At 36.7% G+C, this 27,479-nt stretch overlaps 1 protein-coding gene across 2 annotated transcripts in view; it reads left to right on the top strand.

Annotated features, from left to right (window-relative positions):
* The window catches only part of CPD (carboxypeptidase D), an 80,447-nt gene that overhangs the window by 48,082 nt on the left and 4,886 nt on the right, over positions 1-27,479 (top strand). For both annotated transcript variants that reach the window (XR_006298002.1, XM_043585548.1), the window contains exons 9-20: positions 5,870-5,972; positions 6,884-7,026; positions 8,339-8,508; positions 13,085-13,408; positions 15,325-15,520; positions 18,399-18,534; positions 19,881-20,012; positions 21,738-21,833; positions 21,936-22,000; positions 25,093-25,224; positions 25,783-25,968; positions 26,265-26,364. Coding sequence is in view for 1 of the 2 variants with exons in the window: in XM_043585548.1 (XP_043441483.1) it covers positions 5,870-5,972; positions 6,884-7,026; positions 8,339-8,508; positions 13,085-13,408; positions 15,325-15,520; positions 18,399-18,534; positions 19,881-20,012; positions 21,738-21,833; positions 21,936-22,000; positions 25,093-25,224; positions 25,783-25,968; positions 26,265-26,364 (1,783 nt within the window). In the remaining variant the exon portion in view is untranslated. The remainder of the gene's footprint in view (positions 1-5,869; positions 5,973-6,883; positions 7,027-8,338; positions 8,509-13,084; positions 13,409-15,324; positions 15,521-18,398; positions 18,535-19,880; positions 20,013-21,737; positions 21,834-21,935; positions 22,001-25,092; positions 25,225-25,782; positions 25,969-26,264; positions 26,365-27,479) is intronic.

Genomic DNA, 27,479 nt, shown 5'->3' with positions numbered 1-27,479 from the left:
AACAAAAAAACAGAAATACACTAAAGTGCCTTGACTGTTAGACTGACAGAAAAAGGCACCATTAACTAAGAATCATGTATAACAGCCCAGTATCATAAAAATGAACAAGAGGTAAGTAAAATCCATGGAGAAGCATTTCAGAAAATCGGGAAATGAAATTTCACACATATTGCCTGAGGAAACCTTACTAGGACCAAAAAACAATCAAGAAGCAGAAGAAAACTATAAGTCAGCACTCCAAACAGATGAAATATACCCAAACACCCATTGAGAATATGAAAAACCATGTAGACTCAGATATTTAAGAGATGAAAACAGAAATGGAAAAAAAAAAAAAAAGATAGGAACAAATGAAGAACAGTTGATAAAACTCAGGAAGGAAATTGAAGAAAAAGACAAAATTATCTCTAAAATGAAAAATAGGGGCACCTGGGTGGCTCTCTTGGTCAAAGCATCTGACTTTGGCTCAAGGTCACGATCTCACGGTTTGTGAGTTCAAGCCTGCATCAGGCTCTCTGCCATTAGCACAGAGCCTGCTTTGGGTCCTCTGTCCCCCTCTCTCTCTGCCCCACCCCCCCTCTCTAAAATAAAAAAATAAAACATTAAAAAAATAAAATTAAATTAAAAATAACAAGAGTTAAAGGCCTCATACTTCCCAATTTGAAACTTATTATAAAACTATAGTAATTAAGTGCTGAGATACTGACATAAGTTTGGACACAGGAATCAATGAAATAGAACTGAGTCCAGATATAAACTCTTACATGTATGGTCAATGGATTTTTTGACAAGAGCACCAAGACAATTCAATGGAGAAATAATAATCTTTCCACCAAATAGTGATGGGAAAACTGGATATGAACAGGCAAAAGCATGAATTTGGACCCCTTCCTCACACCACACCCAAAAATTAACTCAAAATGTATTATATTCCTAAATATAGGAGCTAAAACCCTAAAAGTTTTAGAAAAAATAGGGGTGCCTGAGTGGCTCAGTCGGTTAAGCATCTGACTCTTGGTTTAGGCTCAGGTCACGATCTCACAGTTCATGGGATTGAGCCCCAGATATCAGGCTCCACACTGGCTGACATGGAGCCTACTTGAGATTCTCTCTCTCGCATCTCTTTGCTACTCCCTTGCTCATGCTCGCACTTTCTCTCAAAATAAATAAATAAACTTAAAAAAAAAAAACAAAACAACTTTCAGAAGGTGCCTGGGTGGCTCAGTAGCTTGAGCACCTGACTGTTGATTTTGGCTCAGGTCATGATCTCATGGTTCATGATATTGGGCCCACATTGGGCTCTGTGCTGACAGCACAGAGCCTCCTGGGAATTCTCTCTCTCTGCCCCTTCCCTGCTTGTATTCTCTCTCTCTCTCTCTAGATAGATAGATAAATAAATTAAAACTTTTAAAAAAACTTTTGGAAGAAATATAGTAATAAATCTTTGTGACATTGGGTTAGACAATGGTTTCCTCAATATGACATCAAAAGCACAAGTAACCAAAAATATATATACATTGAATATCATCAAAAGTTAAAAACATTTTTGCTACAATACTGTACTAGTTTCCTAAGGGTGCTGTGACAAAGGTCTACCAACCGGGTGCCCTAAAACAACAGATATTTATTTCTTTTAGTCCTAGAGTCTAGAAGTCCAAAATGAAGGTGTTGGCAAAGTCAAGCTGTCTCTGAAACCTGTAGGGGAATTCTTCCTTGTCTTTTCATATCTTCTGTTGTTTTGCTTGCAATCTTTGGCATTCTTTGGCTTCTAGACGGATTACTCCACTCCTCTGTCTTCACATGGCATTCTCCCTGTGTCTGTGTCCAAGTTTTCTCTTTTTATAAAGATATCTGTCATATTGGATTAGAGCCCATTCTAATTACCTCATTTTAACCTGAATACCTCTGTAATCAAATATAGTCACATTCTGAAGTCTTTGGGGTTAGGACTTCCAACATATCTTTTTTAGGGGACCAGAATTCAACACATAACAGAATATCAAGGAGCTATAAAAACAACCAACAAAATAGGAGAAAATTATGTATCTGATAAGAATTATATCTAGCATGTGAAGAACTCTTATAACTAATTGAACTGATTGACAACTTAATTGAAAAATGGGCAAAGGATTTGAATATACATTTCTCTAAAGAAGATATACAAATTATCAAGAAGCACACAAAAAGATACTCAATATCGTTAGCTGTCAAGGAAATGCAAATCAAAACCACAATAAGATACTATTTTGTACCCACTAGGATTGCTTATAATTTAAAAAATGGAAAATAACAAGTATTGGTAAAAATGGGGAGAAATTAGAACCCTTGTATATTGCTGGTGGAAATGTGAAATGGCACACAACTGCTTTAGAATACAGTATTGCAGTTCCTAAGAGTGTTGAATATAGAATTATCACATGACCTGACAGTTCCACTTCTAGGTATATGCCCAAGAGAAGTGAAAACATATGTCCACACAAAAACTTGTACAGTTGACCCTTGAACAATAGGGGTTTTAACTGCATGGGTCCACTTGTATGTGGACTTTCTTCTGTAAATACAGTACAGTACTGCAAATGTATTTTCTCTTCTTTATGATTTTCTTAATAACATTTTCTCTAACTTTATTGTAAGAATATAGTATATAATACATATAACATATAAAATATATGTTAATTCACTGGTTACGTTATCAGTAAGACTTCTGGCTTTTACTAGTTAAGTTTTGGGGGAGTCAGAAATTATACCTGGATTTTTGACTGTGTGGGGGCATTGGCACTGCTAACCCTCATGTTATTCAAGGGTCAACTATACATGAATGTCGTAGCAGCATTCCATAATAGGCAAAAATGGAAACAACCCAAATGTCCATCAATTGATAAATGGATAAACAAAATATGGTATATTCATGCAGTGGAAGAGTACTCAGAGAATTGAGTACTGATACGAATTACAACTTGAATGACTCTTGAAAACATTATGCTAAGTGAAAGAATAAGTCACAAGAGACTACATATTGTATGATTCATTTATATGAAATTTCTGGAACAGGCAAATCCATAGAGACAGAAAATAGATTGGTGGTTGCCTAGGGCTTGGGAGGCAGGGAGGGGCAGGGAAGAGGTTGGAGGAAAATGAGGAGTGCTGATGAGTATGGATTTCTTTGGGGTGATAAAAATGTCCTAAAATTTACCATGGAGATTGTCACACAATTCAGTGAATATACCAAAAACCATTGAGTTGCACACTTTAAGTGGGTGAGTTGTACGTGAATTATATTTGAATAAAGCAGATTTTGAGAACCTTAAGACTAAGGGATGGGGCGTCCATTCCCAACCATCCCAGTTTATATGTAAGCCAAAAAAAAAGTCTAAAAGTTATATACCAAAGTATTAACTGATTGATGATCTCCAGGCTTATATTTTTCTCCTTTTGTGCTCCTAAATTTTCTAATCTTTCTACAATAACTTTTATTATATTTTAAGTACAATGAAATTCAATGATTTCAATTAAGTGAAAGAAACAGAGCTTTCTATTGTACAGTGTGACAGATATCAAGTGACAAGAAAATTTCAAGGAGGCATTAGTGGAAAAAACTACTGATTTTTAATAAAAATTTACTTTAGTTAATAGTAGTATTCCGGTGTTAATTTCCTTATCTTGGTAACTGTACTATGGGTATACAAGACGCTAACATTAGGAAAAGCTGGATCAAGGGTATATAAAACTCTACTATTTTTGTAACTTTTCTGCAAGCCTAAAATTAGTTCAAGAGAAATCAAAAGAAAAGAAGAAAAGGAAGTAGTCTCTTATCTCCACTCCCTTATTGTTCTCTCCTCTCAGTTTCTTGTCATCTGTCTTCTGGCTACATTGTTTTACCTGGAGGTGCCCCATCCAGGCTTACCAGAAATCTGTTTGTTCTTTCTTTCTTTCTTTCTTTTTTCTTTCTTTCTTTCTTTCTTTCCTTTCTTGACCTCTGAAGTCTGACACTATTGTCTTCTTTCCTTGATCTCTGTCCCATTGTATAATAGAAAGCTGTTTTTTCTCTTTTGTTGGCTGGACATTGTCTCTTTTCCTTTTTTTTCCCCTCCATCTTCTGTCCTCAGCCGTTTTACTGTCTTGGCAATTGCATCCAATTGCTTTACCTGTCACCACTCTGTAAATGCCTCTTTAAAAAACTGTTTCATAGAATGGAAGTTATTGTAAAAAGATTAGAAGATACAGGCAAGCAACAAGAAGAAGAGAAACCTAAAGACTATCCATCATTTAGTATCTTGGTATATTACCTTTAGACTGTGTGGTCTGAGACTGGACAGTTAGATCCTCACCCCCAGTCTTCTTTAACTTGTCAAACTGTTTGCTTGAAAAAAATTAATATAGGTTTAAAAAGAATTATCGGGGCGCCTGGGTGGCTCAGTCGGTTAAGCGTCTGACTTCAGCTCAGGTCACGATCTCGCGGTCTGTGAGTTCGAGCCCCGCGTCGGGCTCTGGACTGATGGCTCAGAGCCTGGAGCCTGCTTCCGATTCTGTGTCTCCCTCTCTCTCTGACCCTCCCCCGTTCATGCTCTGTCTCTCTCTGTCTCAAAAATAAATAAAAACGTTAAAAAATAATAATAATAAATAAATAAAAATAAAATAAAATAAAATAAAAACAATTATCAGAGTAATGAGAATTAAAGGAGATGGTAAAATGCACTGGTAAAATCAAATCCAGGGGCTCATGATCTCACACTTGGATTGTTTCAGTAGTACTCTGATGGATCTCCCTGGCTTTGGTTTATTTTTTACATTATTACTAGGATAAATTTCCTAGAGCCATGAATACTTCACATATCATCCTTTCTTCAGAGATTTTTAGTGGCTCTTTATTACTCTGAGAATAAAGTCAAAATGTTAATAGCTACTTCCTAGAACTATGTTGTCTAGAGTCAGATTTATACTAGATGATCCACTAAGATGTAGGAAGAATATATTAAAAATCCTATTTGTAGTTTTAAATTTATCCTTTAAATGTTTTTTTATGTAGCTTTATATTATATGTTATATTAACATAGTAGTATATCTATATAATTTATAGTTAAATGGATAGATATTGATGGAAATGGAGATAAAGACATAGATGTATGTAAGCCTTTAGTGGAAAAACCAGAAAGCAAAAGAGCATGGCACAATTATTAAGGTAATCTAAAATAATAATTTTTACTCAATAAGAAAGCAGTTGGGGGGCGGTACATCTCAGTGGCTCACTTGGGTAAGTGTCTGACTCTTGATTTCGGCTCAGGTCAAGATCTCACAGTTTGTGAGATTGAGCCCCATGTTGGGATCTGTGCTAACAGCACGGAGTCTGCTTGGGATTCTCTCTCTCTCTCTCTCTCTCTCTCTCTCTCTCTCTCTCTCTGTCTCTCTGTCTCTCAAAATAAATAAACATTTTTGAAAAAAGCAATGGGATTAAAAAAAGAAAGCAATGGGATCATAAGTTTATAATTGGTATGTTAAGTTTATGAAAGGGGGGATTGTTCATATACACACACACAAATATATATATATATACATATACATAAATATATATATATACATATATATATGTGTGTGTGTGTGTGTGTGTGTGTGTATATATATATATATATATATATATATATATATATATATTTGTGTGTGTGTATTTTAATCCAGGTGGGTTGTTTATATATGGCATAGAAAAATATACATTGAAAAGTCTGACTGCTTCCCATGCTTCCATCTACCCCATTCCCACCCCCACATACACCCTATTGGTAACCACTTTTATTGTTTTTCCTTATCCTTCCTGTAGTTTTTGATGTAGATGGAAACAAGTATAAGTAAAGATTCTTAATTTTTTTTTTTTCAGGAAAATGCCCAGATGTTTCAAGGTAGACCCTGCAAGAATATGTACCCTAATGAATACTTTCCTCATGGAATAACAAATGGAGCTAGTTGGTATAATGTCCCAGGTAAACATTCTTTAATACCAAGGCCATATAACTTGGATTTTCTGTCACCCTGGATGGTGCCACTTCTTACTGATTTTTTAATTTTGAGAAAATATCATTCCTTTAAAAATATTGTTTAAATAATTTAAAACATTCAAATAACCTTTTCAACTATTTTTAAATTTGACACATGTTGGGGTACCTGAGTGGCTCGGTTGGTTAAGTGTCCGACTTTGGCTCAGGTCATGATCTCATAGTTCATGGGTTCAAGCCCCACATAGGGCTCTGTGCTGACAGCTCGGAGCCTGGAGCCTGCTTCCAATTCTGTGTCTCCCTGTCTCTCTGCTCCTCCCCTGCTTGCACTCTCTCTCTCTCTCTCAAAAATAAAATAAAAACATTTTTTAAAAATTTTGAGTAAAGATAGTGTACTAAAACTTCATGAAAGTGTTATATTTTATCTCTGGCTATGACAAAAAACCTTAGATGTGCTGATAAGAGTGTAAGCCACATTTGAATTCTTTTTTTTTTTTTTTTAATGTTTATTTATTTTTGAGAGACAGAGCGCAAGCAGGGAAGGGGCAGAGAAAGAGAGAAACATAGAAACTGAAGCATGCTCCAGGCTCTGTCAGCACAGAGCCTCACGTGGCACTTGAACTCACAACCCCTGAGATCATGACCTGAGCTGAAGTCAGCTGCTTAACCGACTGAGCCACCCAGGCGCCCCTACACTTGAATTCTTCTTGAACATGAAGGTACAGGTGTCTTACCTGTACTACAAGCATCAAAGAGCTCTCAAATGAACATATTATTGTTTTTCAACCAATGCTAAGAAAAGATGGATTTAGCTTTTTACTAGGAATGTTGTTTACCTTTTGGGATGGGATCTAGTTCTACTTCTTCAGAGTGACTGATTTTAATTTTTTATCCTCCAGGTGGTATGCAGGACTGGAACTATTTACAAACAAATTGCTTTGAAGTAACTATTGAGCTAGGTTGTGTGAAATACCCATTTGAGAAAGATCTGCCAAAATTTTGGGAACAGAATCGAAGATCTCTAATCCAGTTTATGAAACAGGTAACTATTAAGGAGTGAAGTATGAAATTTCTCCCAAGAGCAAAAATACATGTGTGTATTGTGTGTACATGTAGTTTTAACACAGTGATTTTCAAATATGCTCTTCTGAATTCCAGTTTGGACTATTCATGTTTTAGTATTTTTATCTGGAAAATTCACGGATGAAAATGAGTTGAAGAGCTCATGCAGGCAAGAGTTGAAAATGATTAAACAGGGTAGTGATGTTTTGCTTTTAATGGATAATGACTTTTTATTCTGTCTTTATAAAAGACTGACATAAATTGGATACACCCCTAAGCATTTGTCAAGTGATAGAAAGATGGGCTAGGGGGTAAGTGTTTTCATTCTTTTTCTTTTTGCCAGTGGTTCACTGTTGAAATGGTTAATTTCCTGTTGTTTGAATATGGTTGGTGACCAATAGGTAAAGACTGTAAGAAATATGCTAATATTAGTTAATTAGTAGGGTAATCTAATACTTTGTGCCAGTACTTTTCTGCTTTATTCTTTTTGCTGCATTGACTGGCATAAAGGCTATGAGTTTGCATACTAATTTTTTAAAACGCTTTATTATGAAAAATTTTAAACACATAGAAAAGTTGTTACTAATAAATACCTACACTTAATAGTTTTTGACATTTTGCTGCATTTATTTATATAAACTTACACACATACACATATATTCCTGAACTATTTCAATATAAATTGCAGCTATTATGGCATTTCACCCCTAAATATTTCAGAATGCATCTTTTAGAATAAGGATATTCTTCTATATGACATCTTCAAGTGCCATTATCTCACTGAAGAAAATTAACAGTAATTCTCTAATATTACCTAATACCTAGCCCACATTCAGATTTCCTTCTTTTCCCCCAAAATGTCTTTTCATAGCTATATTTCAGAACCAGGATCTAGTCAAGGTTTATGCATTGCATTTGATTATTACATCTCTTTATTCACTTTAATCTATAATAGTCCTTCCATTTTTTAAAAATGACATTTCCCTTTTAAAGAGGCCAGGACAGTTTTCTTGTAGAATGCCCTATATACTGAAATTGTCAGAAGTGCTAAAGTTTAAACAGTCTTATTTATATTCTTCATGATAAAGACAAACATAACCTATGAAAAATTAGCCTTTCAGCAACTAAAATACTTTGTTTAATGGGTGTTTACCTTTACTGTCAACTCCTAAATTCCTCTTTGCTCCACATGTTTATTTTATTACCAATCTGTTATTTGGGATGTAAGCTCCCAAAATAATTAGATGATGATCTTTACCATTGACATATGGGTGTCCTTGTACTTTATCCAGGTTCATCAAGGTGTCAAAGGATTTGTCCTAGATGCCACGGACGGCAGGGGTATATTAAATGCCACCATTAGCGTTGCTGAAATTAATCACCCAGTGACTACTTACAAAACTGGAGATTACTGGCGTCTCTTGGTTCCAGGAACTTATAAGATCACAGCATCTGCTCGAGGGTGAGTGAATGAATACTTTGAAATTGAGTGCTTTAAGAGACTCTTAAAAACTGAGAACAAACTGAGGGTTGATGGGGGGTGGGAGGGAGGGGAGGATAGGTGATGGGCATTGAAGAGGGCATCTTTTGGGATGAGCACTGGGTGTTGTATGGAAACTAATTTGACAATAAATTTCATATAATAAAAAAAAAGAAAAGAAATTGAGTGCTTAAGGAAAGACAAACATGGTTGTATCCTAGAAGATTATTGCCAGAAAGCCCCAGAGAAGCCAAGCAACCCTGAGTTTCATGCTGGGAAGTTTAGAGCTGGTTACCCATTTGAATCTCCTCTAGTGATAAAGTGAGTACATGAATTATCACATTTAAGAAATCTGTGAAATTATGCACTTTGGACAGTGGCCTCTTTTATCCTCCTCCTCTCAGGTCCACTGCTCCCTGTCTAGATGTGAGTAATTTCCTTCACTATTGGTAACAATTCTGGGAAGCACCTGTTAGTTGGGAAAAAAGGACTCCTGCTCTACTGTATACTTCTAGTCATGTCCAATGACTAGAAATTACATTTGTTGCCTTTTATTTTCATTTATTTATTGAGAGAGAGAGAGAGAGAGATTAGGGGAGAGGGGCAGAGGGAAGGAGAGAATATCTCAAGCAGAGCTCAATCCCACAGCCCTGGAATCATCACCTGAGCCAAAACCAAGAGTCGGACACTCAACCTAGTGAGCCACCTGTACATTTGTTCCCTTTTAAAGCTCTTTCACACCTTTTTCTATCCACACTTAAACCATTCTTTTTTTTTTCTATTTAAAAAAAAGTATTTTTAATTTGAGTATAGTTCCCACACAATGTTACATTAGTTTCAGGTATACAACAGTGATTCAACAAGTCTTTACATAATGCTATGCTCACTGTAAGTGTAGTTACCGTTGGTCATTATACAATGCTATTATAATACCATTGACTGTATTTCCTGTACTGTGCCATTTATTTCTATGACTTATTCATTCCATAACTGGAAGTCCATAACATAGAAATAAGTTATTTCTATGACTTATTCATTCCATGACTCCTACTCCTCTTCCCCCATTTTGCTTACCTGCCCCCCACAACTATCAGATTTTTCTCTGTATTTATGCGTCTGTTTCTGCTTTTTGTTTGTTTATTAGTTTGCTTTATGAGATTCCATATCTGAGTGAAATCATACAGTATTTGCTTTCTCAGTCTGACTGATTTCACTCAGCATAATACCCTCTAGGTCCATCCATGCTGTTGCAAATGGCACGATCTCATCTTTTTTTAATGGCTACATTATATTCCACTGTGTATATACACCACATCTTCTTTATTCATTGGTTTATTGATGGACACTTAGGTTGTTTCCATCTCTTGGCTATTATAAATAATGCTGCGGTAAACATAGGGGTGCACGTATCTTTTCAATTTACTGTTTTTGTTTTCTTTGAGCAAATAGTCAATAGTGGCATTATTGGCTTATATGGTATTTCTATTTTTAATTTTTTGAGAAACCTCTATAGTGTTTTCCACAGTGGCTATACCAGTTTACGTTCCCACCAGTAGTGTAAAAGTGTTCTTTTTCTCCTCGTCCTTACCAACACTTGTTATTTCTTATCTTTTTTATTTTAGCCATTCTGACAGGTGTAAGGTAATATCTTGTTGTGGTTTTGATTTGCATTTCCCTGATGGTTAGTAATGTTGAGCATCTTTTCATGTGCCTATTGACCATTTATATATCTTCTCTGGAAAAATGTCTATTCAGGTCCTATGCCCAATTTTTAATAGGATTATTTGGGGGTTTTTTGGCTGCTGAGTTGTGTAAGTTCTTTATATATTTGGTATATTAACCCCTTACTGAATATATCATTTGCAAATGTCTTCTCTTGTTCAGTAGGTTGCCTTTTTGTTTTGTTGATTATTTCCTTCACTGTGCAAAAACATTTTATTTTGGTGTAGTCCCAATAGTTCATTTTTGTTTTTGTTTCCCTTGCCTTAGGAGACATATCTAGAAAAATGTTTCTTTGGCCAAGATTAGAAAAATTACTACCTACCTCTGTTCTCTTCTAGGATTTTTTATGGTTTCAGGTCTCACATTTAGGTCTTTAATCCATTTTGAATTTATTTATGTGTATGGTGTTAGGAAGTGGTCCAGTTTCATTCTTTTACATGTGGCTGTCCAGTTTTCCCAGCACCATTTATTGAAGAGACTACCTTATCCCTATTGTATATTCTTGCCTTTTTTTTTTTATCATAGATTAATTGACCATGTATGTGTGGGTTTATTTCTGGGCTCTCTATTCTATTCCAGTGATCTATATTTGTCTATTTTTGTGCCAATACCATGCTGTTTTGATTACTACAACTTTGCAGTATATCTTGAAATCTGGAATTGTGATACCTCCAGCCTTGTTTTTCTTTCTCAAGATTGCTTTGGCTATTTGGGGTCTTTTGTGTTTCCATACAAATTTTAATATTATTTGTTCTAGTTTTATGAAAAATGCTGTTGGGGGGCACCTGCATGGCTCAGTAGGTTAAGCATTCAATTCTTTTTTTTTTTTTTAATTTTTTTTTCAACGTTTATTTATTTTTGGGACAGAGAGAGACAGAGCATGAACAGGGGAGGGGCAGAGAGAGAGGGAGACACAGAATCGGAAACAGGCTCCAGGCTCTGAGCCATCAGCCCAGAGCCTGACGCGGGGCTCAAACTCACGGACCGTGAAATCGTGACCTGGCTGAAGTCGGACGCTTAACTGACTGTGCCACCCAGGCGCCCCTAAACATCCAATTCTTGATCTCAGTTCAGGTCATGATCTAATGGTTTGTGAGATCAAGTACCATGTTGGGCTCTGCATTGACAGTATGGAAGCTGCTTGGGATTCTCTCTCTCTCCCTATCTCCCTGTCTCTCTGCCTCTCCCCTGCTCACATGCTCTGTCTCTCTCTCTCTCTCTCAAAATAAAAAAAAAAAGTAAAAATAAATGCTATTGGTATTTTGATAGGGATTGCATTGAATCTGTAATTGCTTTAGGTAGTATGGACATCTTAAAAATATCAATTCTTCCAATCCATGAACATGGAATATCTTAACATTTGTTTGTGTCATCTTCAATATCTTTTTTCAGTGTTTTATAGTTTTCAGAGTACAGGTTTTCACCTCTTTGTTTAGTTTTATTCCTAGGTATTTTATTCTTTTTGATGCAATTGTAAATAGATTGTTTTCTTAATTTCTCTTTCTGCTACTTTGTTATTAATGTGTAGAAATGCTACTGGGTAGTATTTGTATCCTGCAACTTTCTGGGTACTTTGTATCCTGCAACTTTACTGAATTCATTGATTACTACTAGTAGATTTTTGGGTAGCCTTCAGGATTTACTATGTATGATATCATGTCACCTGCAAATAGTGACAGTTTAACCTCTTTACCAATATGGATGCATCTTATTTCTTTTCTTTCTTTTCTCTTCTTTTCTTTTTTCTTTTTTTTGGGGGGGGGGGGGCGGGGCGGGGTTGCTATGGCTAGGACTTCCAGTATTCTGTTAAGTAAAAGTGGCAAGAGTGGACATCTCTGTCTTGTTCCTGATCTTAGAGGAAGAGTTCTCAGGTTTTCACCATTGAGTATGATGTTAGCTGTGGGTTTTTCATATATGGCCTTTATTATGTTGAGGTATTGCTTTGGTGAAATTTTCTTTCTTATTTCTAATTCTCTAAAAAAGGACATTTTCATCTTTTTTTACAGGTTTTACTTCTACAAAGACATATTTACTTTAAAAAAAAAGAGAGACAATGAACTTAGGACTTTTTTCCTTGGATAAAACTTAATTTTCTTTATCTTCTCTACCCTTTACAAACAGCTTAGAATCAGAACCACCTGTTTAATCCAAAATGCATCATTTTTACCATGTTGTAGTTTTCTTTTTTGTGTTTTAACAAGGATAGATGTTACAAATGGATATTATTCCCCTCCCTTACTAGTTATCTTATTTCTGAAGAGTTAGCTTGAACATTATATTGAAGTAAGGGTAAGGACATGAAAATATTTCTAGTTACTGCTACCTTTTTTAAAAAAGATTTCAAATATCTATTGGTCCATAAAATGTATGGATTAGAACTTCACACTAATGAGAAACGAGGTCTTTTCTGGTTTTCTTACATTCTGTCATAGTATTAGAAAAACGAAAGCAGCAAAATATCTGAAAAATAGGGCAAGAACGATGTGTTTGGTAGTTAATGTCCTAAGTTAGTACCTCTCAAATTTTTCCAACCGTATACCCTGATGACAGACAACTGAACTCAGATTCCAGGAGACGTGGAGTATATCCTGCAAATACTAACTTTCTTTTGAGGTCATATATTTAATCTTAAAAACCCACTCATATTTTACAGTTTACCCATGTCTGTTCTTTGTTAATTTATGTTTAAAACAAATAATAAATTATCACAAAGTTAAAACTTTGACTCTCATAGGATTTATCTCAAGGATTCACATACCCTCTGCAGCCTTCTGTTTCTGCAAAGCATAGGTACTCCACCTGTGGAAGCATGGCTCTAATCTCCCCTTTATTACAGGTATAATCCAGTTACCAAGAATGTGACTGTAAAGAGTGAAGGTGCTATTCAGGTCAACTTCACACTTGTTCGATCGTCAGCAGATTCAAACAATGAATCAAAGAAGGGAAAGGGGGACAGCACCAACACCGATGATGCCAGTGATCCAACCACTAAAGAGTTTGAAACTTTAATTAAAGACCTTTCAGCCGAGAATGGTTTGGAAAGCCTCATGTTACGGTCCTCCTCAAATCTGGCTCTTTACCGATACCACTCATACAAAGACTTATCAGAGTTTCTGAGAGGACTTGTGATGAACTACCCACACATCACAAATCTCACCAAGTAAGTGTCACCCTCTTACTGCTTTTTTCATTCGTTCGTTCGTTCTTTTTTCTTTTCTTTTTCTTTGTTTCTTTCCTTTTCTTTTTTTAAAGAAGTTACATTCAACATAAGCCATGTTGAATGGTTCTTGTAATTTATTTGGAACTGCATATGGGGAGAATTGGATTTACTTCTTTTGAAACAGTTCTTTCTAACAATGAATCTGAAAACTTTTATGAGGAACATTGGAGGAGAATTACTTGTTAGATTAGCAATGGATGGTCTGTGCCTCCTGGAAAACATAAAATTACTCTTCCTAGTGATAACTTTGAATTAAAAACGCTTTTTCCACTTTCTCAGCTGCAGATTCACGTCCTGTTTCTTAGTTTGTTTTATTTTTCTGGGGGCAAGGGACAAATTTGGAACTGTGAATTCACCTGTCAGAGATCATTCTTTCTTTTCAAATAGAAAATGAAGCCTGGTTGCTGCCATTCCCCGGACTCTAGTCTCTATTCACAGTTGCTTTTCCCTGAAGCCTTAGGGACATCTGTGATCAAGGGTCCTGGGAAAATATCCAGTACTGGCTTAAGTAAAACCGATGCTGAGCCAGCCTTTATCTTCATTTTCTGGGGCTTCTCTGCCTCAGTTTCACTGTTTCATTACAAACCTTCTTTAAATCTTGTTACAGTCACTTAAGGAGGGCACTTTTCGGGACGAGCACTGGGTGTCATATGTAAGAGATGAATCACTGGGCTCTACTCCAGATGCCAAGACTACACTGTATGTTAACTAACTTGAGAATTAAAAAAAAAAGAAAAAAAAGAAAATAGAATAAAAATAAGATGAGAAAAAAATTGTTACAGTTACTTGAAAATTATTTTCTTCATTTGTTGATTCCTGTTGTCTGCTTATTGAGGGTTTTACTCTACAAGTTGCCCTGAGCTGATGGGCCTCTACTACATGCCTTGTGAACATTATCTAGCCTTCTGTATTTTTACTTTGTTTTTTCCAGTACTTTGGCAATACCACTTTCTTCTCTTCCTCAACTGGTTCTTGAATATTTCTGTCTAGTTCAGGTTTTAATATTGTCCATCTTAGTGCTGTATAGAACTTATAGACCTTCTTATTTTAAAAGGTAAAATTGGACATTATTTTTGCTATCCATTACTTCATCTATTTAAGCTTTTTCAACCTTACAAATCAAGATGCACTTTTTAGTTAAATATTTTCCCCCCAATATGCAACACCTGCCGGTGATGGGACACAAGACAGTTTTAGGTGGTCCACCAACAGGTACTAAGTATCACTGATTAGAAACATGGGAAACCAATAATTTCTATTCTATTAATCCTTCTCAATTTAATGCTAATTTTTTTTTTCTACGTAACTCTTGTAAATCTTCCTTTGTGTAAAAGAAACCAGGCCTTAAGCTCAGACCTCGTGGGCAAGAGCAGAGCACTTTAGGATGTTTGCTGCGATACTGGTATTGCATTTATAGTAAAGTATAAAGTATCTTATCTGTATAAATTAATTTACATTTAAAAAGTAAGGTTCTGTACATTTACGTATATTTAAATTTTTCCACAATTAAAATTTCAAGCGAGTTAATTTAAAAGCCACACATTAAGTAAATAGTATAGATTATAGAAGAAAGGGCAAATATTGTGAAGATGGTAGGAAAATGACTGAATAGGGAGGAATGCTGCACCAAACCATACTCTTCCCTAAATCTGATAATATCTCACTTGTTTTGATTTTCTTCGGTCAAGGAAAAGCGATTTTCTTCAGATTTTCTGACACAATGATGCATTCTTTCTTTTTTGAAAGGTTTTTCATGTTTGTGTTCATGTCTGAAACATATTTTTTAAAAAATCTGTATGTTGGCTTTAACATAGTGCTTGATTACTTGCTGACTTGATGTTTTTGATTTTTGAAAGTTTGGGACAGAGTTCCGAATATCGTCACATCTGGTCCCTTGAGATCTCCAATAAGCCCAACATATCTGAACCCGAAGAACCAAAGATCCGTTTTGTTGCTGGTATCCATGGAAATGCTCCAGTCGGAACTGAACTGCTTTTGGCCCTGGCGGAATTTCTCTGCCTAAACTACAAAAAGAACCCAGCTGTTACTCAAGTAAGAGATAGCCTGTTCTGACATGCTTTAGAAGGAAAAAACTCAATCATACCTTGATATCAAGGCACCATTAAAAATTTTTCAAATTTCCTGTTAAATTTGACACAGAGGCACTTTTAGTGCATTGCTATAAACTTTACCCTTTGAAAATGGACCACCTTTGTATATACTCACCGTTAACATTGTCTTTCTGCTGTATTTCTTTGTATATAATTAGAGGCATAGAGAAAAAAAATACTAAAGATTTGCATTCAATCTTTTACTCCTTTATTTACTAGTCGAATTACCCTTCCAATCTTTACTTACCATTCTGTACGTTCTAACTTGAGGGACTTCCATTGCTAGTGACTTATAATTGGGACACTATATTGAAAATGAGGTGGGGCATTTGGGTGGCTCAGACGGTTAAGCGTCTGACTTCAGCTCAGGTCATGATCTCATGGTTCGTGACTTCGAGCCCCACGTTGGGCTCTGTGCTGACAGCTCGGAGAAATGGAGCCTGCTTCGGATTCTGTGTCTCCCTCTCTCTCTCTCTGCCCCTCCCCTATGTGTCAGGTACTTACACCGAATACTTTGCATATATCATAATTTAATTCTCAATTTGTTATCTCCATTGTATAGATATGAAAATCGAGGCAGAGATATTTGATAACTTACAGGAGGTCACACAGCTAGTATGTGGTAACACTGGGGTTTAAACCCAAGCGTGTCTCACTCTCAAGTCTGTGCTGTTTTATTACATGATACTGCCTCCCCTAAAAGAAATCTGGGGAGAATTGAGATCATGATTAGGACCAGAAAGTACCTACGGGATTAAGTGAGATGAACTTAAATCAGACTTGACCAGAAATTATTTTACCATTTTCAGCAAAGCAAATTGTATTGATTTCTTAATGTGAGTTGTAAAGAGTACTCCAAGGACATGTTTTGCTGTTCTTAAAAAATGGGAGAGTATCTAGGATAGTGTTTCTCAAGCCTGGCTACACATTAGAAACATCTGGGAAGTTTTTAAAAATACCGGTGCCTGGGCCCCATCCCTAAAAATATTAGTATTCCTTTAAAAGCTCTTTAGGTTATTCCAATGTTTGGCCAGATGGCTGCCTACTGATATTATGGTTATAAGAGACTGTATGACCTAGGTAAAATACCTACCAGCAATTTCAAAACTTCTAGTTTGTGAGAATTTGCCTCACTGGCCCAATTAGACTAGAACTAGTAATCATATTTTATTATTTTTTTAATGTTTATTTATTCTTGAGAGAGAGAGAGAGACAGACAGACAGACAGACAGAGTGTGAGCAGGGAAGGGGCAGAGAGAGAGGGAAACACAGAATCCAAAGCAGGCTCCAGGTTCTGAGCTAACAGCACAGAGCCCCACGTGGGGCTCGGACTTGTGAACTGCAAGATCATGACCTGATCATGATGCTTAACCGACTGAGCCACCCAGGCACCCCAATAATTGTACTTTAAATATTTTTTAAATTTATTTTGAGAGAGAGCGTGCCAGCAGGGGAGCAGCAGGGGCCGGGGGGGGGGGAGGGGAGAGGGAATCCCAAGCAGGCTCCACGCTGCCAACCCGGAGTCCAATGCAGGACTTGATCTCATGAACCTCAAGATCATGATCTGATCTGAAATCAAGAGTCAGATACTAAACCAACTGAGCCACCCAGGTGCCCCTCGTAATGTTACTTTAGATTGCCATTTGTTTTGAGTTAAGGGCCAGAATTATCTGGCAAGTTCAAGAAAATATACACATACCCCAAGACCTGTAGCAAAGCTCAAGCATGTACACTTTAGAAAAAACTCTCTCCCAGTGGAGAAAGTTAAGAACTAATGAATTTAGGGTCTCCAATATTTTCAATCTTTGGACTGTTTTAGCAGAATAAATAAACCAGGGATTATTTATTCTGAATTACTATCAGAAATATATAAGATAAGATGAAGTATATCAGAAATTAGTTCATGCCACATATGTAGGTATTGATGCATATGGATCATTTGGAGGAGAAATTATTATGGGTAAGGCAAATATTTTACTTCATTTTTTTTTTGTCATGCTGATTTCAACTCTTCTGTCTCATTGTTTCCAGACATACACTGATATTTGTTACAATATGCATTCCAGTTTTTAACCTGGAAAATACAGTTTTAAGCATTATTATTGGTTTTAGCCAGTGTTTGGCAAACATTTTCTATAAAGGGACATGTAGTATGTATTTCAGGCTTGGTGAGACAGCTGTTCTGTGTTGCAACTATTCAACTCTGAATTACAGCACAAAAACAGTCATATGAATGGGCATGGCTGTGTGCCAATAAAACTTTATTTATAATAGCAAGCAGCGGGCTGGATTTAGCCTGCAGGCAGTGGTTTCTGACCCCTTTGTAAGTCATTAGGAAGTCTGGAAATAGTTGTGCAGTAGTTTTTCATTTCTTTTTAAATATATTTGAAGCAAGAGAGAATTTTATTTTTATTTATATTAGTCCTGTCTTTTAAGCCTATGTAAAACAGTAAAGACTTGGGGCACCTCAGTGGTTCAGTCAGTTGAGCATCTGACTCTTGATTTCAGCTCAAGTCATGATCCCAGGGTCTTGGGATCGAGCCCCACGTTGGGCTCTGCACTGAGCCTGGAGCCTGCTTGAGATTCTCTCTCTCTCTCTCTCTCTCTCTCTCTCTCTCTCTCTTTCTCCCTTTCTGTCTCTCTCTCTCTCTCTCTGCTGCCTCTCTCTCTGTCTGCCCCTTTCCCCTGCTTGCATTCTCTCTCTAAAATAAAAATAATAATAATAAAAAATAAAATAAAACAATAAAGACTCTGAGGCATGGGAAGTTATGATTCCACATATTGCTAATAAACTTCACTGGTTTCTGTTTCTCTTTTAGCTGGTTGACAGGACTAGAATTGTGATTGTCCCATCTCTAAATCCAGATGGGCGAGAGAGGGCACAAGAGAAAGACTGTACTTCAAAAAGAGGACAGACAAATGCTCATGGCAAAGACTTGGATACAGACTTCACAAGTAAGACTAATTTGGGAGCCATTAAACTGCTTTGCACATAGTTTGATTTCTCTTAGCCAGGAAACTGGTAGATTGTGTAGATGAATAATGGGGAACTTCCTTCCAGGTTGTACATGTAAGGTATAAATGACAAACTAGAAACTTGTCAAATTTTTCTCCTTTATTATTTGCAAATTAATTCAAGTGTTTTCTTATAAATTCAATCAATAATATTGGAAGGGTTCCATTACTAGTCATACAGATATATATTTTTTCTCTCTCTATCCCCCCATGTGTGTGCGTACACACATACACACAATTAATGTGTATGTTGATGTAAAGGAGCCTCTTTCTTATTTACTTAAACAGAATCATAACTATACATATGTTCTTCAACTTTTTTCATTGAGTATATCACTGGTATCTTTCCACTTCAGTACTTACAGATCTCTAACATTCTTATTAATGACATCTTAGTACACTGTTACTGTATGCCAATACTCTAGTTTGATGAATAATTTTCTTACTAATGGACATTTGCTTTCTTTCTAATTTTTTGCTCTTGCAAACAGTGCTACAGAAAACATCCTGATTTCTGAAAATCTTATTTTCTTTCAAAGATAGGTTATATGTTCTCAAAATTATTTTTTTTAAGTTTAAGTTATTTATTTTGAGAGAGAGAGAGAGCACAATCAGTGAAGGACAGAGAGAAGGAGAGACAGAATCCCAAGTAGGCTCCGTACCATCAGCGCAGAGCCCCATGTGGGGCTCGAATTCATGAACTGTGAGATAATGACCTGAGCCGAGATCAAGAGTCAGATGCTTAACCAACTGAGCCACCCAGGAGCCCCTCAATATTATTTTTTTTTAAGAGGACACATTCGGGGCACCTGGGTGGTTTAGTTGGTTCTTGATCTCAGCTCAGTTCATGATCTCACAGTTTGTGAGATCAAGCCCCATGTCAGGCTCCACACTGATAGTGCAAAGCCTGCTTGGAATTCTCTCTCCCCCCTCTCTCTGCACCTCTCTCTCTCTCTCTCTCTCTCTCTCTCTCTCTCAAAAATAAATAAATAAACTTAAAAAAAATAGAGGATATGTTCATCCCTTTTTGTTTCCAGTAAGAATTTTCTTAAGCTTGCTTAGAGTCATTAACCTTTATACACTATCCTGAATTATATAAAACTCAAAGTAATCTACCTTCTAGAGTATATCTTTCACACTATTGAGATAGTATTGAGTCATACAGTGTTTATATACAGATTTCTAAAGTTAGCCTCTGATTGTGCTCATTAGAGAATATTTTCTTAGCTATTCATACTAAAATTTTGAAATGGTACTTCATATTTGACTTTTGCATTTTTTTTTAGATAATGCCTCCCAGCCTGAGACTAAAGCAATCATTGAAAATTTGATTCAAAAACAGGACTTCAGTCTTTCTGTTGCATTAGATGGTGGTTCAGTGCTGGTCACATACCCGTATGACAAACCAGTACAAACAGGTATGTAGAATATCAATTTATGTATATATTTTCTAAGCTTAGATAGGAAATTCCAATTAGGTAATGTTCCTTCTAAATTTTTTTTAAAAATTGTGAGCATTTGAGCACACTCCATGAGCAACAACCAACTTGGGAAGATTGTGCTTATATCAACAGCCCAGTTACTTGGAGGAGAGAGGTCAGATCTAATGATGGGCCAGCTTTATCCAGTGCAGCCATCTTGTCACATTTGTTCAATCTAGTTCACAAACATTTATTGAATAATTATTATGTCTATGGACATTGGGAATACAAAAGTGAATAAAACACAATGCCTGCCTCAAGAAACTCATACTGTGTTTAAGCAAAATTAGCAATACATGGGAATGCAAGCTGGTGCAGCCACTCTGGAAAACAGTATGGAGGTTCCTCAAAAAAATAAAAATAGAACTACCCTATGACCCAGCAATTGCACTACTAGGCATTTATCCAAGGGATACAGGTGTGCTGTTTCGAAGGGACACGTGCACCCCCATGTTTATAGCAGCACTATCAACAATAGCCAAAGTATGGAAAGAGCCCAAATGTCCATCGATGGATAAATGGACAAAGAAGATGTGGTGTGTATATATATACATACACACACACACACACACACACACACACACACACACACAATGGAGTATTACTCAGCAATCAAAAAGAATGAAATCTTACCATTTGCAACTATGTGGATGGAACTGGAGGGTATTATGCTAAGTGAAAAAATCATATGACTTCACTGATATGAGGACTTTAAGAGACAAAACAGATGAACACAAGGGAAGGGAAACAAAAATAACATAAAAATGGGGAGGGGGACAAAGCATAAGAGACTCATAAATGTGGAGAACAAACAGAGGGTTACTGGAGGGAGTATGGGAGGGGGGATGGGCTAAACGGGTAAGGGGCACTAAGGAATCTACTCCTGAAATCATTGTTGCACTATATGCTAACTAATTTGTAAATGTAAATCTAAAAAAATAAAAAATAAAACAAATTAATAAAAAAAAATTAGCAATACAGAATCGCTCTTCCCTGCTTTAAACCTTGACTGACTTGCTTGCATTTAAAACAAAAAAATTTTTTTAATGTTTATTTATTCTTGAGAGAGAGACAGAGCGTGGGTGGGGGAGGGGCAGAGAGAGACAGAGAGAGAGAGACAGAATCCAAAGCAGGCTGCAGGCTCTGGGCTGTCAGCACAGAACCTGACACGGGGCTCAAACTTATGAACCGTGAGATCATGACCTGAGCTGAAGTCAGATGCTTAACCTACTGAGCCATGCAGGCACCCCGTGACTTGGTTGCATTTAGATGAGTTTAACAATTGCTTCTTGAATCTCTCTGGGGCCATTGTATATGGAGGTAGTTTGTGTTGTTTAAATGCAGCTTATAAGGAATATTGTTATTAGGCCTTAATTGCCCTAAATGTAAGAAAACATACCAAGCAAGTTTGTATTTTAGTGTGGTGTCCTGTTGTGTAAACTAACCATTAGTACCTTCTAATACAAGGAAGATGTGTATCTTCTTAGTCTGATTGTCCTGGGCTCAACAGAACTATGTGGTTAATTATAATAATTCCTCAATGCACTTCAGTGGGGTTTAAGATTAACTAGAAGGAGAGAAAGATGACTTTTATATCCATGAAGTTGAACTTGGAGTAAGATTTTTTGGATTTCTCCAACTTCTGAATTTTTCTTTTTATAGTGGAAAACAAAGAGACTCTGAAGCATTTGGCATCTCTTTATGCAAATAATCATCCATCCATGCACATGGGTCAGCCCAGTTGCCCTAATAAATCAGGTAGGTATTTTCCATACCCTTTGTTCTTGTTGGTGCTTTCAGGGACCGAGGGTGTCTTACCTTAAGGTCTTGTTGAGCCTCTGTCTCTCAATGCTTTTGTAGATGAGAATATCCCAGGAGGCGTAATGCGTGGAGCAGAATGGCACAGTCACCTGGGCAGCATGAAGGTATGCTCTATAGAATACAGTGAAGTAGCGTATAATTGTTGGCCATTGAGTGACAGAATAGGTGACTTTTCTGATATAAGCAAAGTGAATGGCAGCTGCTTCATGGCTTTCTTGATAAGACAGCCCTCAACCTCTGGCAGCATTTTTTTCCACCATTTGAATCATTTTTAATTGTTCAGTTCAGTGACATTAATTACATTTAATATAATTAAACTAATCACCATTCTAAACCATCTGTTTCCAAAGCTTTTTTATCACCCCAGAAAGAAACTCTGCATCTGCTAAGCAATAACTCCTGATTCCGCTGGTAACCCCCCAACTCCTGGTAGCCTCTCTACTTTCTGTCTCTATGTTTTTGCCTATTCTAGATATTTCTTGTAAGTGCAATCATACAATATTTGTCCTTTGTGCCTGTCTTCTTTCACTTAGCGTAATGGTTTCAGGGTTCAACCATTTTCTTAGCCTGTATCAGTCCTCTATTGCTTTTTATGGCTGAATAATGTTCTATTGTATGTATATACCACATTTTGTTTATCAGTTTAACACTTGAGTTGTTTCTACCTTTTGGCTATAGAATAATGAACAAGTTGTACAGCATACAACTATAAGTTTGAGCCCTCATTTTCAATTCTTTGGGGTATATATCTAGATGTGGAATTGCTACCCATGTTCTAATTCTATGTTTAACTTTTTAAGGGACCACTGAACTATTTGATACATTCCCACCAACAATGTATAGGAGTTCCAATTTCTCTACATTCTTGTCAAAACTTATTATTTTTCTTTTTTTTTTTAATTATAGCCATCCTAGCAGGTATGAAGTGGAACTTTATTGTAGTTTTGATTTGCATTTCCTCAAACACTAATGATGTTGAGCATCTTTTCATGTGCTTATTGACCATTTGTACATCTTCTTTGGAGAAATGTCTGTTTCTCTATTGCCTATTTTATTTTGTTTTGTTTTTATTTATTATTTAAAATTTTTTAACATCTATTTACCTTTGAGAGACAGAGACAGAGCATGAGTGGGGGAGGGGCAGAGAGAGAGGGAAACACAGAATCCAAAGCAGGCTCCAACTTAACTGACTGAGCCCCCCAGGTGCCCCAGGTCATTGATACATCTCGAGTTGATTTTTGTATATGATAGGAAGTAGGATTTCAACTTCATTTTTTTGCATGTGGAAATCTAATTGTCCAAGCACCATTTGTTTTAAAGATTGTTCTTTCCCTTTGAATGGTCTTGGCACCCTTGTCAAAAATCAGTTGACCATAGATGTATGTGTTTATTTCTGGACTCTGAATTCTGTTTCACTGGTCTTTATGTCTATTCCCCCAGTATCACTGTTTTGAGCGCTGTAGCTTTGTAGTAAGTTTTGAAATTAAGAAGTGTGAGTACTCCAACTTTTTCCTTTTTCAAGATTGTTTTTGGCTATTCAAGGTGCCTTGCAATTACATTTGAATTTAATTGAAGATTGGCTTTGCTTTTCCTTTCTTTCTTTCTTTCTTTCTTTCTTTCTTTCTTTCTTTCTTTCCTTCCTTCCTTCCTTCCTTCCTTCCTTCCTTCCTTCTTTCCTTCTTTCTTATCAAAAAATGCTGTTGGAATTTTGTTAAGGGTTGTGTTGAATCTGTAGATCACTTTGGGTTATATTAACATCTCAATAGTATTGACTTTCTATTCATGAATGCAGTTATGTCTTTCCATTTACTTAGGTCTTCTTTAATTTCTTTTTGATAGCATTTTAATTGGTTGTCCATCCACTTCAGATTAGTAAGGAGTTGTTAGATGGGTAATTAGCTCATCATTTCATTAATATGTGCAACTAGAAATTTGACTTCATTCTCATCTCTGCCTGCCTTCCCTCCTTTATTTACTAAGAACTTACTATGTATGAGGTACTTTGCTATACTAGTGATAAATGAAATATATTTCCTGTCCCATTGTACAAATAACTATTTTACATAATTAATTGATTTGATCTAGAAGAGAGCAACTCTCAATGTGCCATAAGAAATTAAAGACAGAAAAGATTACACCTAATCAGAGATGTAGTCTTCTCTTAGAGAAAATGGCATTTGGGATGCAGAGATGGTGCAGCAGAACATTCTAGAAAGAGGAAGCAATATGGGCAGAGGTCAATAAGCAGTCTAGTTTAGTTAGAACAAGAGCCATAACAGAGAGCAGCAGAAGACAAGAATGGAAAGAGAGTTTGGGGTTTTGAACACTTTGTTTTAGTAAGGAATGGGAAGCCACTGAAGGTTTTGAGCAGGTATATAGTAACATGATTGGAACTGTGCTATGGAACAATTAATCTCTCTGTAGTGGGTTGAGATAGTTTGGAGGAAGGAAAGAGTGGCGTGGGGAGACTAGTGTAGAATTTCCTAGACAAACAAAAATGAGGGTCTGGGTTAGGGTGGTGACGATGGGAATGGAGCCACAGGATGAAGTCTCAGAGATATTGCAGAGGTGGAATTGACAGGATTTGGCAAATTATGGATGATGGCAAGAAACCGAAGTCAAAGACAAGAGATTTCATGTCTGCGTGAGGACATGAGTTCATACCATTAACTGAATAAGGAAAAAAAACAGGTTCGGGGGGAAAGGTGGTAAGTTAGGTTTGGAACCTGTCCACACCAGCAGTTGCTGTGCCTGGATAATTGCTATTCTGTAAACAGTGGCTGCCGTCCCCAGCAGTGGAAGGTACCAGAGGGTGAGTGCTTGTGCTTCTACCTCCAGAGCTCTGAGAACGGCTGACATTCCAGAGTTGAGAGGAAAGCTGGCCGTCTGCATGCACTTATTTATAAGGTTGTATTCAGCAAACCCTAGTCAACCTCCTCTACCTGGCAGGCACCATGGCAAGCACTGGAGATACAAAAGTGAATTAGACCTAGTCCCTAGTCTCAAGGACTCTCTTAGCAACAGCCATGTTTGTGACTGATTATAATACTGAGCAGTTTATTTGCTAGAAAATGCTTTACAGATTCTTTGCTTACATCACCCAGGTTTTCTTTCTATTCATTGTTGCATTACAAAGCCTCACTCCTACTTTTATGTGTTAATTTTTCTGCATTCGTTTTTGAATTTTATATTCCAGGATTATAGTGTCACCTATGGCCACTGTCCGGAAATCACAGTGTACACGAGCTGCTGCTACTTTCCCAGTGCAGCACAACTCCCTTCCTTGTGGGCAGAAAATAAAAAATCTCTTCTTAGCATGTTGGTGGAGGTGAGCCTTTCCCTTTTTAACTAGAAGCAAGCTCCCAGGAATATGTTCAATGAAAATCTTCATCAAAACATGTTCTTAATTTTTTACTAAAAATTTTATTATTTATTTTAAAAATATGTATGGAAAGAGTTTTGTTGAATTTATATCACCTAGGTCAGTGCCGTGACTTCACATATCTGGAATCTGCTGTAATTTAGATAATTTAACCCTGTGTGATGTCGCACATTTTTTTCACTTGAATCTCATGCATTAGTTACTTTGAGCGAGTATACTGTGCTGGAAAGTAAATCATTCAGGATATCAGAAGATTTGTGTTCCGACACTTTAGGCTTTGACTGTTATCAGAGTTCTTTTTTCACATATTTCATCTTTATGCTCTGAAGCAGTTTATGAGTAGCAAATGAGGTCAGAAGCAGTTGGGGAAGGACCAACAAGCCAAGTTTATGGGGGTTTTTTGTTGTTGCTTTGTTCATTTGTTTATTGTTTTTTATCATGCCTCAGGCTGTTGCCTCTGGAAATATCTGGAAACACAAATTTATATGTTGAATATTTTTTCAGGTCCACAAGGGAGTTCATGGTTTTGTTAAAGATAAGACTGGAAAACCAATTTCTAAAGCAGTCATTGTACTCAATGAAGGAATAAAGGTACACACAAAAGAAGGGGGCTATTTCCATGTACTGTTAGCCCCAGGCGTCCATAATATCAACGCCATCGCTGATGGGTATCAGCAACAACATTCACAGGTGAGAAACTCAAACTAAGTAGTATCATGTAAATTCTTATTCTTAATAGTACTTCTATTTTTCTTTGCAACTCTTGTGAGGAATAAAGAAACACAAGGTATAACCAACGCTTGCTTATGATACCTTGTTATCTTTCTAGGCTTTGGCAACACAAGGGAAATTTTTATAGCATTTTGTATACTTGTGATGACAATGACTCATCTCCTTGGTTTGGTATAAAGGCCTTAGGAATATTCCCAGGATACAGTATACCTTAAGGGAACTTTTTTTGTAATTCTTGCACTTTATCCCTCTAGGTCTTTGTGCATCATGATGCAGCTAGTTCTGTGGTAATAGTCTTTGACACAGATAACCGGATATTTGGTTTGCCAAGGGAGCTTGTGGTAACTGTATCAGGTAAAGAAATTTAAATTTTTAGTAGTTGAAGTTAAAACCGGTTCTGACATTTCAACTTGAGAGTGGATTGCCTCCCAATCACCTGAAGCTAATCACTTTTCTTCTAATACCTCCTTATCTAAACATTTTTTTGGATTTTTCTGGAACACTGTTCTCCCATATGTTCTCATGGCTTGCTCTTTCACGTGTTCAGGTCTATACGCAAATGTCACCTCCAGAGAGACACCTTCCCTGATGACCCTAGCTAAGACAGCACCCCTGTCACTCTCTCTACCCCACTTTTTTTATTATAGGACTTATCACCATTTGACATTATATTATATATTTAGTCATTTACTTATCTATATTCGATCTTTCCCACTAAAACATAAAAGCCTCAGAGAGAACAGGGAGTTTATCTACATCTCCTGCACCTAGAACCATGGCTGGCACATAGTGGGTCTTAATGAAGAGTTATTGACTGAATGAATGATTTGCTTTATATTAAGATCATAAGTCCCTTGGACTTTGACTTGTATTCTATTTTTTCAAGATCATAGAAGGAAGAGGAGCACCTGAGTGGCTCAGTTGGTTGAGCATCCGACTTGATTTCAGCTCAGATCATGATCCCGGGGTCATGGGATCGAGCCCTGCATCAGGGTCTGTGCTGAGTATGGAGCCTGCTTAAAATTCTCTCTGTCTCTCCCTTTGCCCCTCTCCCCAACTCGTGCTCTCTCTCTAAAATACAATACAGTACATCACGGATCCTGTTTTCTCCAGGATTAATATGTGGCATAGCTTGAATTACTGAAAGGTTAAAAAGTTAAAAAAAAAAAGTATAGTACAATAATAAATACTCTGTATTGTATCCTTTTGATACAGAGAACCTTGGCTCATTTCTAAGTGCAATTTGGACTTGACACAAAATAACCAAGTTTTATTACAGGGTGTGTGGCAGACAGAGTCTTAGTTAATAGAGAATGGTATATTGGAAATATGGTCAAATCATAGATACTAGTGTGGAATATTTAAAGTAAATAGTTATTAGCTTGAACCAGATAAAGTGTGAATAACTTAGTGGTTAGACGGACATGGGAGCTCTGAGTCAGCAATGGTTTAAATCTAGCTTTGCCACC

Source organism: Prionailurus bengalensis, chromosome E1 (genome assembly GCF_016509475.1).
Source record: "Prionailurus bengalensis isolate Pbe53 chromosome E1, Fcat_Pben_1.1_paternal_pri, whole genome shotgun sequence".
NCBI classification, from domain to species: Eukaryota; Metazoa; Chordata; class Mammalia; order Carnivora; family Felidae; genus Prionailurus; species Prionailurus bengalensis.
Note: the sequence above shows the minus strand (reverse complement) of the source record. Positions and strands in the feature narration are given on the sequence as shown.